The 12,634-nt window shown below is 45.6% G+C and overlaps 1 protein-coding gene across 2 annotated transcripts in view; it reads left to right on the top strand.

Annotated features, from left to right (window-relative positions):
• The window catches only part of LOC135515812 (roquin-1-like), a 42,126-nt gene that overhangs the window by 23,854 nt on the left and 5,638 nt on the right, over positions 1-12,634 (top strand). For both annotated transcript variants that reach the window (XM_064939561.1, XM_064939571.1), the window contains 12 exons: positions 1,015-1,133; positions 3,030-3,142; positions 3,449-3,691; positions 3,897-4,114; positions 4,267-4,655; positions 5,131-5,274; positions 5,611-5,766; positions 6,298-6,517; positions 7,126-7,219; positions 7,340-7,436; positions 7,679-7,837; positions 11,225-11,325. In XM_064939561.1, the coding sequence (XP_064795633.1) occupies positions 1,015-1,133; positions 3,030-3,142; positions 3,449-3,691; positions 3,897-4,114; positions 4,267-4,655; positions 5,131-5,274; positions 5,611-5,766; positions 6,298-6,517; positions 7,126-7,219; positions 7,340-7,436; positions 7,679-7,837; positions 11,225-11,325 (2,053 nt within the window). The remainder of the gene's footprint in view (positions 1-1,014; positions 1,134-3,029; positions 3,143-3,448; positions 3,692-3,896; positions 4,115-4,266; positions 4,656-5,130; positions 5,275-5,610; positions 5,767-6,297; positions 6,518-7,125; positions 7,220-7,339; positions 7,437-7,678; positions 7,838-11,224; positions 11,326-12,634) is intronic.

Below are 12,634 nucleotides of genomic sequence, written 5' to 3'. Positions count from 1 at the left end.
ACCAATCAGGCCATTATGGTAGAGTGGCCAGACAGATGCCACTCCTCAGTGAAAGGCACATGACGGCCAACTTGGAGTTTGCCAAAAGGCACCTGAAGACTCTCAGACCATGAGAAACAAAATTCTCTGGTCTGATGAAACCAAGATTGAACTCTTTGGCCTGAATGCCAAGCGTCACGACTGGAGGAAACCTGGTATCATCCCTACAATGAAGCATGGTGGTGGCAGCATCAAGCTGTGGGGATGTTTTTCAGGGACTGGGAAATTAATCAGGATCAAGGTGAAAGGAGCAATGTACAGAGATCCTTGACGAAAACCTGCTCCAGGACCTCCGATTGGGGGCGAAGTTGCACCTTCCAACAGGACAATGACCCTAAGCACACAGACAGGACAATGAACCTAAGCCCACAGCCAAGACAATGCAGGAGTGTCTTCGGGAAAAGTCTCTAAATGTTCTTGAGTGGCCCAGCCAGAGCCCGGACTTGAAACCTAACCTCTCTGGAGAGACCTGAAAATAGCTGTGCAGCGACGCTCCCCATCCAGCCTGACAGAGATTGAGAGGATCTGCAGAGAGGAATGGGAGAAAATCCCCAAACCCAAGAAGAACCGAGGCTGTAATCGCAACCAAAGGTGCTTCAACAAAGTACTGAGTAAAGGGTCTGAGTACTTATGTAAATGTGACATTTCAGTTTTTTATATTTAATACATTTGCAAAAATGTTAACTTGTTTTTGCTTTGTCATTATGGGGTATTGTTTGAAGATTGAAAGGGGTGAAATTATTTAATAAATTTTAGAATAAGGCTGTAATATAATGTGGAAAATGTTCAGGGGTGTGAATTTTTATTTTTGGGGCTGTTAAGCACAGTGCCTATAAATTATATTAAGAGTTATTGTTTATCATTGACCTAACCGACCAAGATATCTAAGTTATCAGCCTCACTATTGTAATGCTGTGTTATACTCCTTCAGGCCAAATATTGACTCTTATCTCCCTCCGTCCTCTGCGTCTCTAGACGCCCCCCCTCCCACGTGGGAGCAGCTGGAGAAAGGTCTGGTGGCGGTGAAGACTGTAGTCCACGGCCTGGTAGATTTCATCCAGAACCACAGCAAAAAGGGAGCCGACCCACAACAGGTACCGTAGCTCACACGCCTTTCCCCGCTACGCCTTTCACTCTACAGCAGCCTTTATTGGTCACGACCCAAAGTGGGTCGCGACATGTCAGGGAGAAAAGGATATATACATTGCCTCCAAAAAATATTCATTTATTGATTTATTCCACATGTTGTTTTACAGATTTTGAACTTCTGAGTGATAGGACTAACATCAATCGGCCTACACCACTGTGCACACGCCTATCGTTACTATGACAACTAGTGTAGCCATGTCAGCAAATGACTGCTGTCTGAACACACATACGATTTGCTGTTTGGACAGTCAGTATTCCAAAACGGATTTGAAAAACAAATTTGACTGATTGATTTGAGTGCTGTCAAATTGGTTGTTGATCATTGCTAGACAAACATTTTCTGGTCTTGCAATACATTTCCAAGTAGATTTAAGACAAAACTGTTACTCGGCCACTCGGGAACATTCACTGTCTTCTTGGTATGCAATTCCAGGGTAGTTTTGGCCTTGTGTTTTAGGTTATTGTCCTGCTAAAAGGGGAATTCATCTCCTAGTGTCTGGTGGAATGCAGACTGACTGAACCAGGTTTTCCTCTAGGATTTAAAAAAAATCCTGAAACACTCCCCAGTCCTTAACGTTTACAAGCCAAGGGATGTGACTACTTTCTGAATACTTTCTGAATAGAGTAATATAAATGTTGCTTTTAGGTGCAACATTCCAAAATGTAATGTACTTCCCAATTGTACTATTGATTGCCCTGTCATGTTTCAAATAATGTGGCAAAACGGACTTTGGTAAAAAAAAAAAAAAAAAAAAAAAAAGGGATTTAATATGGCATAGGTGTTTCAAAATCTACTTTAAAGATAAGATACAGATATCAGAATTATTTCACATTTTTGAAGTTTGTACAATATTGGCTTTCTGGGAGAATCTTCAGTCCTGTAGCGCAGAGAATTTCAAACACGGGCTTTCCAATGCATCGCAATGTAGGGCACCTATTAGTCAATTTAATTTTTTTTTTAAATTAAAAAGCAGATATTGAATATTCCTTTGAGCATGGTGAAGTTATTAATTTAACTTTGGATGGTGTATCAATACACCCAGTCATGACAAAGATACAGGTGTCCTTCCGAATTCAGTTGCCCGAGAGGAAGGAAACCGCTCAGGGATTTCATCATGAGGCCAATGGTGACTTTAAAACAGTTTAATGACTGTGATAGGAGAGAACGGAGGTTGGATCAACAACATTGCAGTTACTCCACAATACTAACCTAATTGACAGAGTGAGAAGGAAGCCTGTACAGAATAAAAAATATTCCAAAACATACGTCCTGTTTTCAACAAGTAAAACTGCAAATAATATCATCTGAATCCGTTTTGAATTCGGGCTGTAACACAAAATGTGGAATAAGTCGAGGGGTATTTATACTTTCTGAAGGCACTGTAAGTTTCCATCCCATTTGTGACAGATTTTCAGGCAAATGATCTAAAATTTGCATGAAGAAAATAAAGCACACAATGTACCATTTTCACTTCCAAGTTTTCATGTACCGCAAAAAAAATCTAAAGTGCAATGTGTTTCCATCGCATTTTCAACTCTACGGACAGTTATGTCAGAAGCTGTTGTGTTAAATAGCAAATGTGCCCACTCTGGTCTTGCCACGTGCTCTCTAGCCAACAGCTCACAGTTACAGTGCAGGTAGTCTGTGCGTGAAGGCTAGTCTACATGAAATGCATTTCCGACGCCATTTCTCACATAATTAATTTTACAGACACAAAAAGATCCCACCAGGTCGAACAAACAAATTATGTCTGCATGTATAAAATTCTACTGCAACTTCACAGCTGTCGATTTAAAAACTGTAGCTGGAAACGTGGTTACTCTAAAATGTCTCTCTTCAGCCCCCCCAGCACAGCAAGTACAAGACTTACATGTGTCGGGACATGAAGCAGAAGGGAGGCTGTCCTCGAGGAGCCAGCTGTACCTTCGCCCACTCTCAGGAGGAGCTGGAGAAGTAAGTCCCTTTCAGAAATATAAACATCTAACAACCACCACCCTTTTGATTGAAATGGAATAGCGCCCTCTTTCCCATTTAAATCAATAGACCTAAACATATTTTGCTCTGATAACCTCTCTGAGTTTGATAGTTATCACTTAGAATGGCACTGTTTTAAAACCTCTTCCCCCTGGTGTAGATTTTATTTTTGAATCTACGGTAGGATTACTTTTCTGTTTTATAGCTACTGTAAAATTAAAACTGTATTTTGTGTTTATAGCAAGCCACCAAGGCCAGAAGTATAACTGTATTTTCTGTTCGTAGGTACCGTAAAATGAACAAGCGTTTGGTAGCTCGCCTCCCTGGCTCATCTGGCCTACTGTCGGACGATGGACTCTCTCTGGACGTGGGGGTGACCCGGAAACCCTCGCCCCTCACCAACGGCTCAGCCGTACCCCCCATGCCCCAGCTCATCGCCCGTGGCACCGACCTTGTGACCTACGACCTGTTGCGCAAGCCCAAGATGGATGGCGGGAGCAACAGCTCCCCGGGATCGCCCCCTGACTCGTGAGTGGGAAACACCGCCTTTCAGCCAACATTCAAATAGATATAATTATGTTAATCTATTTTGTAACAGAAGAAATTGTGTGTTTTAGCTATATTATTTTGGTTAAATAAAAACTTTTTAAAATTATTTTTTTTACATTAATGTGAAAACTTGATTGATTTATGTATTTATTGTATCCAGAACTCACTGTTTTTATACCCTCAGTCTGGACTCGGGGCCCAAACAAGGGTACCCCCAGCCACCCCATGCCATGGGCTACTCCAGGGGACCAGGAGACCACATGTCCATGCCCAAGCAGATGCCCAGTGGCGTGGTGCCCCGGGGGCCTCAGATGTACCCGCAGCAGCTATCTGAGATGTACTACTCTGACTCTCGCCCCCCGCCCTCCTCCTCGCAGTACGACCCCTCGCATTATCCCCAAGGTGAGGCTGCTAAATGCTTGTTTTGTGCTGTTGAAACATCTGATTTAGTTTCTGTCATGTTTTTACTTTTACTTATTTCAATGATTGTGTTTTGAACCTATATTGTTGAATGACCAATATGAAGAAAAGGTCATTTCCCCCTCGCCCCACAGGTTACCCCTACCAGCAGCCCCCTCAGTACGCCCCCCAGCGCTACATCCGCAACCCCCCTCCCCCCAGCGAGCCCGCCGGACTCCCCTACCAGGACCCCTACCCTGACTACGGCCCACCCGATCGCCCTTACCCGGCCCCCCACTCGGGCCCTCCCTTTTCCTACCCTCCCCCATCCCACTATGACACCCGGGGCTGTCACGGCCCTTACCCCGGCCCCCCTCCTCCGCCCCAGCCCTACCCCTCGCAGAGGGACGACATGGTCCGGATGAGCCCCGCACCCCTGGAAGGGCCCCCTTACCACCAGGAGCAGGCTGCCAGGGAGAGGTACCCCCCAGAAGGATTCTACCCACCGGGGGCCCAGCCCCAAACCTTGAGGTCCTACGTCAGAGTGAGTTTGGTTCCTCCACAGTGGTCAGCAACCCTGGTCCCAGAGAGTTACAAGGTAGATTGGCTTTTTGGACCGGACCAGTAGTAAAACCTTATTCAACCAGTCCAAGGTCTTGATGAACAGTTGATCAGTTGAAACTGGCTGTGTTGCCACCGGACTCAGAAAAAAGCCATCACCCCTGTAACTCTCCAGGTTGGTGACCATTGGTGAACACACGGACTACAATGCAGTTGTCTTATGACTCATAAGATATGAGCTGCATCTCCCTTGAGTTATATATTTGTGTCATTAGAAGTTGGCCAGAAGTCAGATGTATTTAATATTGAATAGTTATCTCATGAACTGTGTCCCGAGGTGAGTTAACTTGGAGCAGTATGGCCACTCTTCCCAGCCCAGTCTGGACGACCTGCACCATTGGTGTACACTATATTTAATTGTAACTAATCATTAGAAATGTTGTCCTGTGGTTTGTTAGGAGCCGTACGGGCGCTCCTCCCAGCCCAGCCTAGACTACTTGCACCACCGCCGTAAGGAGCTGATGGCCCAGCTGGAGGAGAGGAAGGTCATAGCTCCCTCGCCCACCCTCCCCCACAACTTCCCCAGCGACTACCCCCCAGAAGTGAGGACCCCCCCACACATACACACCAAATGTCACTCAGGGTCAACACACACACAAGTCAGTTCTGCCTGGTCCAGCTGTTGAGTGACTAGTGTTGGCCTTCAAAGCTCCCCACTGGTAGTTTTAATGTCATGACATTGTCTATTTATAACACTTTCAAAACAAAACTTCTGCTGCTGTTTTAGCTATGACAATCTTATCTTGCCATGACCCTGTTTCAGCAAAATTCAATATTTTATATTATTCCGCCCTATATACACGTTTCTAAAATGCCTATGTTTCCAAGTTAGCATGGGTATACAAGTAAGTTACTAACACATCTGCCTGTCTCCACAGTATGGGGAGGAGAGCTCCAAAGCCTTTGGGAAGTGCAGGGAGCCCGACTACGCGGGCCAGTACTCTCCCTGGTCCTGTGACACCATCGGCTCCTACATCGGCACCAAGGACTCGAAGCCCAAAGATGTCATGGCGCCCGGGGCCATGGAGATGATGGTGAGTGACAGTTGGAATAGTGCCGGTGGGTTTTAGTGAGACGGGTATGTGTCTGAACGTGTTACTGGTTCAGATGTCACAGGAGCAGTGTTGTGCTTGATGAGGAGGATTAGAACAATAAGTTACATGAGCTCTATTTTACCTAGTGTCTTCCTCTGTTTTTTTTAATCTTCTTACTTCACCATCTCTCCTCTTGGCTTTGTTTGAGAGCATCTGTTAAATTGTTAATTGCCCCTCAGCCTTTCGCTCTCATTTTCCTCTCTTCGCACCATCTTTCCCTCTCTGCATTTTGTTTTATTATTGTATTTCACTCTGGGTGAGCACGTCTGATCAATGTCTACAATTCTAAAATGTGCCCTTACTCTCCGTCTTTCTCAACCCAGCCTTTTTGTTTATTTCTCTTTCTCTTTACGCGTCTCTTTGTAGAATGACTTAAATTATTGTTAAATGAAGGGCCTTCTACTGTTACTGACTAAATAAGGGGCCTGCTAAATGACCATTCTAAATGCCCATCCCCCCCTTTCTATCTAGAATGTGGACGGTAAAGGTAGGCGGGGGGAGCCCTCCATGGAGGCCCAGGTCAGGCGGGGGACAGAGGTGAAGGACGACGACCCCATCATCCCTTTCGGCCCCCAGCCTACTGTGTCGCGCTTCGGGGCCATCTCACGCACCTCCAAGACAGGCTACCAGACAACAGGCCCCATGCAGGCCTTGGGCTCCACCCAGGGACCCAAGCACATGGCCATAGCCGGTAAGGTTACTCACACTTGGCACTTGCAACTTTACTTTGACCATTCACTGTCGTCACCTTTATCATGGTCATATTCATTAGGCACCAAACAGAAGGAAACAGACTGCCTGGACTTAAAGAGAGAGTTCACCCAAATTACAATATGACACATTGGTTTCCTTACCCTGTAAGCGGTCTATGGCCAATATATGACCGCAATCCCATCTTTGGTTTTATTTACCTGGCATTGTTCCAAATGCTAACATTTTAGCATTCTCACATGTCCAAATCATTCTAAAGTCTCAAATTGTTTGTGACGCTCATTTAAGTCCCGTATAAAATGATTTGAACATGATGCTCAAAAAATGCTAATATCGGTCCAATTGCTTTAATGGGATTTGTGCCAGGTAACCTAAACCAAAGCATTGATTGCAGTCATACCATGTCCATATACTGCTTACAGGGTAAGGAAACAAATTTCATTTTGTGATTTGGGTGAACTACCCCTTTAAGGAACACTTAATTTTGCTTTCAGTTGCAAAACGTTTTTCGTTGCATATGTCAATGAATAGTTGAACCAAGTATCTAAGACATGATTGGTGGTTAACGCGTCATTGTCCCGCCAACAGCGGAGTACTCCTATGAGAACCACGGAGGCTGGGGCGGAGCCTCCTACCCTTCCCACCAAACTGTCTCCTCCTCTCAGGGACACTTCAGTGAAAGGTACGGCCGAACACACCTCTCATCCATTTATTTATCCTCTCATCCATCAATCACTCATTCACTCCTTCCAGCTATTAATTCACATTTATCAGTAATTCTGACGGTTCTCTTCTTTCTCAGGCTGCCTATGCCAACTCAGGACAGAGAGCAGCTGAAGACTGAGCTCCAACAGGTCAACCAGCAGATCAACCAACAGTCTCAGATCCACGGCATGGAGGTGTGTATTCACACACAAACAGAGAGATGGGACAAACACTTGTAATACTCATGTGTAGACACCCTCAACCAGAATCCAGGACGGGCAACATCAACATTTTGCTTTGAAATTGAGACAAAAACCTAGCATTTTTTTGGGGTGCGGGGCATCCGAGCTTGTAAGTATTGGTAGAGAATGGGGTTAATTGTAGGGTGGAAAAACTGACCTTACTAACCCTGGACTCCCTCCTCCTCTTCCACCAGCTCTCCCAGCCAGGTCAGAACCAGGGCCAGCAGGGGGGGAAGTGGCCTGGTCCAGCGGGGGGTTCCGGCAGTGCTGCCCCAGTGTCCAGCGAACAGCTCAGCATGGAGCTCCACCAGGTGGAGAGGGAGATCGGCAAGAGGACCCGCGAGATGGACATGGTGAGGGAGAGGGGGATGGATTGATGGGAGAATAGTAGGTTGTCTGTATTACAATGTGAAATTATTCTGCCCTGCCCCCAACGCCCTATAGAGTTATTGCTAGCCTTATGCCATATCAAATTTTATTTGTCACATGCGCCAAATAAAACAAGTATTACATTACTTACAAGCCCTTAACCAACAATGCTTTAAGAAGTTTTAAGAAAAATAAGTGTTAAGTAAAAAATATAAATAAAAGTAACAAATAATTAAACAGCAGCCGTAAAATAACAATAGCGAGGTTATATACAGGAGGTACTGGTACAGAGTCAATGTGCAGGGGCACCGGTTAGTTGAGGTAATATGTACATGGATAGAGTTAGTGACTATGCATAGATAATAAACAGAGTAGCAGCAGTGTAAAAGAGGGCTTTAGGTAGCCCTTTGATTAGCTGTTCAGGAGTCTTCTGGCTGGAAGCTGGTAGAAGCCTTTTGGACCTAGACTTGGCGCCCCTGTACCGCTTGCTGTGCAGAGAGAACAGTCTGACGAGGGTGGCTGGAGTCTGACAATTTTTAGGGCCTTCCTCTGACACCAACTGATTTAGAGGTCCTGGATGGCAGGCAGCTTAGCCCCAGTGATGTACTGGGCCGTACGCACTACCCTCTGTAGTGCCTTGTGATCGGAGGCCGAGCAGTTGCCATACCAGGCGTTGATGCAACCTCTCGATGGTGCAGCTGTAGAACCTTTTGAGGATCTGAGGACCCATGCCATATTTCTCAGTCTCCAGAGGGGGAATAGGCATTGTTGTGCCCTCTCCACAACTGTCTTTGTGTGTTTGGACCATGATAGTTTGTTGGTGATGTCGACACCAAGGAACTTGAAGTTCTCAACCTGCTCCACTACAGCCTCATCGATGGGAATGGGGTCGTGCTCGGTCCTCCTTTTCCTGTAGTTCACAATCATCTCCTTTGTCTTGATTTACTTTGATGGGGAGATTTGTTATTCTGGCACCACCAGGCCAGGTCTCTGTCCTCCTCCCTATCGGCTGTCTCGTCGGTGATCAGGCCTACCGCTGTTGTCATCGGCAAACTTGATGGTGTTCGAGTCGTGCCTGGCCATGCAGTCGTGAGTGAACAGGGAGTATAGAAGGGGACTGAGCACGAATCCCTGAGGGGCTCCTGTGTTGAGTATTAGTGTGGCGGATGTGTTGTTACCCCTACTATTACCACCTGGAGGTGGCTCGTCAGGAAGTCCAGGATCCAGTTGCAGATGGAGGTGTTTAATCCCAGGGTCCTTAGCTTAGTGATGAGCTTTGAGGGCACTATGGTGTTGAACGCTGAGCTGTAGTCAATGAATAACATTCTCACATAGGTGTTCCTTTTGTCCAGGTGGGAAAGGGCAGTGTGGAGTGCAATAGAGATTGCATCATCTGTGGATCTGTTTGGGCAGTTTGTAAATTGGAGTGGGTCTAGGGTTACCGGGATAATGGTGTTGTGAGCCATGACCAGCCTTTCAAGGCACTTCATGGCTACAGATGTGAGTGCTACAGGTCGGTAGTGATTTGGGCAGGTTACCTTAGTGTTCTTGGGCACATGAGCTATGGTGGTTTGCTTGAAACATGTTGGTATTACAGTCAGGGACAGGTTGAAAATGTCAGTGAAGACACTTGCCAGTTGGTCCGCGCATGCTTGGAGTATACGTCCTGGTAATCCGTCTGGCCCTGCGGCCTTGTGAATGTTGACCTGTTTAAAGGTCTTACTCATATCGGCTACGGAGAGCGAGATCACAGAGTTGTCCGGAACAGCTGATGCTCTCATGCATGTTTCAGTGTTACTTGCCTCGAAGCTATTTTGCTTGTCACTGGGCAGCTCGCGGCTCTGCTTCCCTTTGTGGTCTGCAATAGTTTGCAAGACCTGCCACATCCGATGAATGTCGGACCCGGTCCTGTATTGACGCTTTGCCTGTTTGATGGTTTGTCGGAGGGCATAGCGGGATTTCTTATAAGATTCCGGGTTAGAGTCCCGCTCTTTGAAAGCGTGTGGATGTTACCTGTAATCTTTGGCTTCTGGTTGGGGTATGTACGTAGGGTCACTGTGGGGACGACGTCATCGATGCACTTATTGATGAAGCCAGTGACAGATGTGGTGTACTCCTCAATTCCATTGGAAGAATCCCAGAACATGTTCCAGTCTGTGCTAGCAAAACAGTCCTGTAGCTTAGCATCTGCTTCATCTGACCACTTTTTGATAGACCGAGTCACTGGTGCTTCCTGCTATAATTTGCTTGTAAACAGGAGTCAGGAGGATAGAATTATGGTCAGATTTGCCAAATCGTGGGCGAAGGGAGAGCTTTGTAAGTGCCAGTGTGTGGAGTAAAGGTTGTCTAAAGTTTTTCCCTCTGGTTGCACAATTAACATGCTGATAGAAATTAGGTCAAACGGATTTAAGTTTCCCTGCATTAAAGTCCCCGGCCACTAGGAGCGCCGCCTCTGGATGAGCGTTTTCCTGTTTGCGTATGGCTGTATACAGCCCATCGAGTGCGGTCTTAGTGCCAGCATCGGTTTGTTGTGGTAAATAGACAGCTACGAAGAATATAGATAACTCTCTAGGCAAATAGTGTGGTCTACAGCTTATCATGAGATACTCTACTTCAGGCGAGCAAAACTTACTTATTTCGATTTTGTGCACCAGCTGTTGTTTGCAAATATACATAGACCCTTGTCTTACCAGAGGCCGCTGTTCTATCCTGCCGAAAAAGCTTAAAACCCACCAGCTGTATGATATCGTCGTTCAGCCACACAAAAGATATTACTGTTTTAAATGTCCCGTTGGTAGGATATACGTGATTTTAGTTTATTTCCCATTGATTGTACGTTGGCTAATAGGAGTAATGGTAAAGGGAGATTACCCGCTCGTCATCGGATCCTTACAAGGCACCCAGACCTTTGTCCCCGATGTCTTTCTCCTGCGAATGAAGGCCTTGTCGGGGTCTGAAGTAAATTCTTCTCATCAGACTCGTTAAAGAAAAAGTATTCCTCCAGTACGGGGTCGGAAATCGATATCTAGAAGCTCGATTCGGTCAGTAGACACGGTGACAAACATTATGAACAAAATTAGTTACAAATAACGTAAGAAAACATACACAATAGGACAATTGGTTAGGGGATCGTGAAATGGCAGCCATCTCCTCCGGCTCCATTGATGTTGTCGTCTGGTATTATAGCTGGTTTGTGTTCATGTGTCTGTATTTTATTATGGATCCCCATTAGCTACTGCCAAGGCAGCAGCTATTCTTCCTGAGGTCCAGCAACATTAAGGCAGTTATAGAATTTAAAAACCATTACATTCACGACACGTGCACAGACAGACAACTGCTCCATGACATGTGAGTTGATGTGGTCTCTACAGGACAGCCAGGTGGCTCATGAGGTCCTGTACAAGACAAAGACTGCAGAGAATGGCCAGCAGGACCACAAGGCCCAGCTGGAGGAGATTGCTCTGGCCCTGGGGTGAGTGGAGACACACAACTCAATAGTAAAACACATGTATAAAGACATGACATGCTGAAGGATAATATCATGTCGGAAGTTTACATACACCTTAGCCAAATACATTTAATCATAGTAAAACTTCCCTGTCTTAGGTCAGTTAGGATCACCACTTTATTTTAAGAATGTGAAATGTCAGAATAATTTATTTCCGCTTTTATTTCTTTAATCACATTCCCAGTGGGTCAGAAGGTTACATAAACTCAATTAGTATGTGGTAGCATTGCCTTTAAAATTGTTTAACTTGGGTCAAATGTGTCAGGTAGCCTTCCACAAGCTTCCCACAATAAGTTGGGTGAATTTTGGCCCATTCCTCTTGACAGAGCTGGTGTAACTTGACTACAGGAGGCTATTGACTAAGGTTTGTAGGCCTCCTTGCTTGCACATGCTTTTTCAGTTCTGCCCACAAATTTTCTATATGATTGAGGTCAGGGCTTTCTGATGGCCACTCCAATACCTTGACTTTGTTGTCCTTAAGCCATTTTGCCACAACTTTGGAAGTATGCTGGGGTCATTGTTCATTTGAAAGTCCCATTTGCGACCAAGCTTTAACTTCCTGATTGATGTATTGATGTTGCTTCAATATATCCACATAATTTTCCATCCTCATGATGCCATCTATTTTGTGAAGTGCACCAGTCCCTCCTGCAGCAAAGCACCCCCACAACATGATACTGCTTCACGGTTGGGATGGTGGTGTTCGGTTTGCAAGCATCCCCCTTTTTCCTCCAAACAGTTCTATTTTTTTCATCAGACCAGAGGACATTTCTACAAAAAGTATGATCTTTGTCCCCATGCGCAGTTGCAAACCGTAGTCTTGCTTTTTTATGGCAGTTTTGGAGCAGTGGCTTCTTCCTTGCTGAGCGGCCTTTCAGGTTATGTCGATATAGGACTTGTTTTACTGTGGCTATAGATACTTTTGAACCTGTTTCCTCCAGCATCTTCACAAGGTCCTTTGCTGTTATTCTGGGATTGATTTGCATTTTTTGCACCAAAGTACGTTCATCTCTTGAAGACAGAAGGCGTCTCCTTCCTGAGCGGTATGACAGCTGCGTGGTCCCATGGTGTTTATACTTGCGTACTTGTGGAAGACCAGGGGGTTTGGTCAAGACATTTACACAAATCAGAGTATGATTAGCTCGGTTTCAAGGATGTTTAAATAATAAATCAAAAAAGATAAGGATAGGTCTCCATGAGACCCTCGCCGCTCTACCGTCTTCTGGGCTCTTGCTGTATCCTGTCGGCCACAAAAACTGAACTCCCTCCTCAT

This window comes from Oncorhynchus masou, chromosome 3 (genome assembly GCF_036934945.1).
Source record: "Oncorhynchus masou masou isolate Uvic2021 chromosome 3, UVic_Omas_1.1, whole genome shotgun sequence".
Taxonomy (NCBI): Eukaryota; Metazoa; Chordata; class Actinopteri; order Salmoniformes; family Salmonidae; genus Oncorhynchus; species Oncorhynchus masou.
Note: the sequence above shows the minus strand (reverse complement) of the source record. Positions and strands in the feature narration are given on the sequence as shown.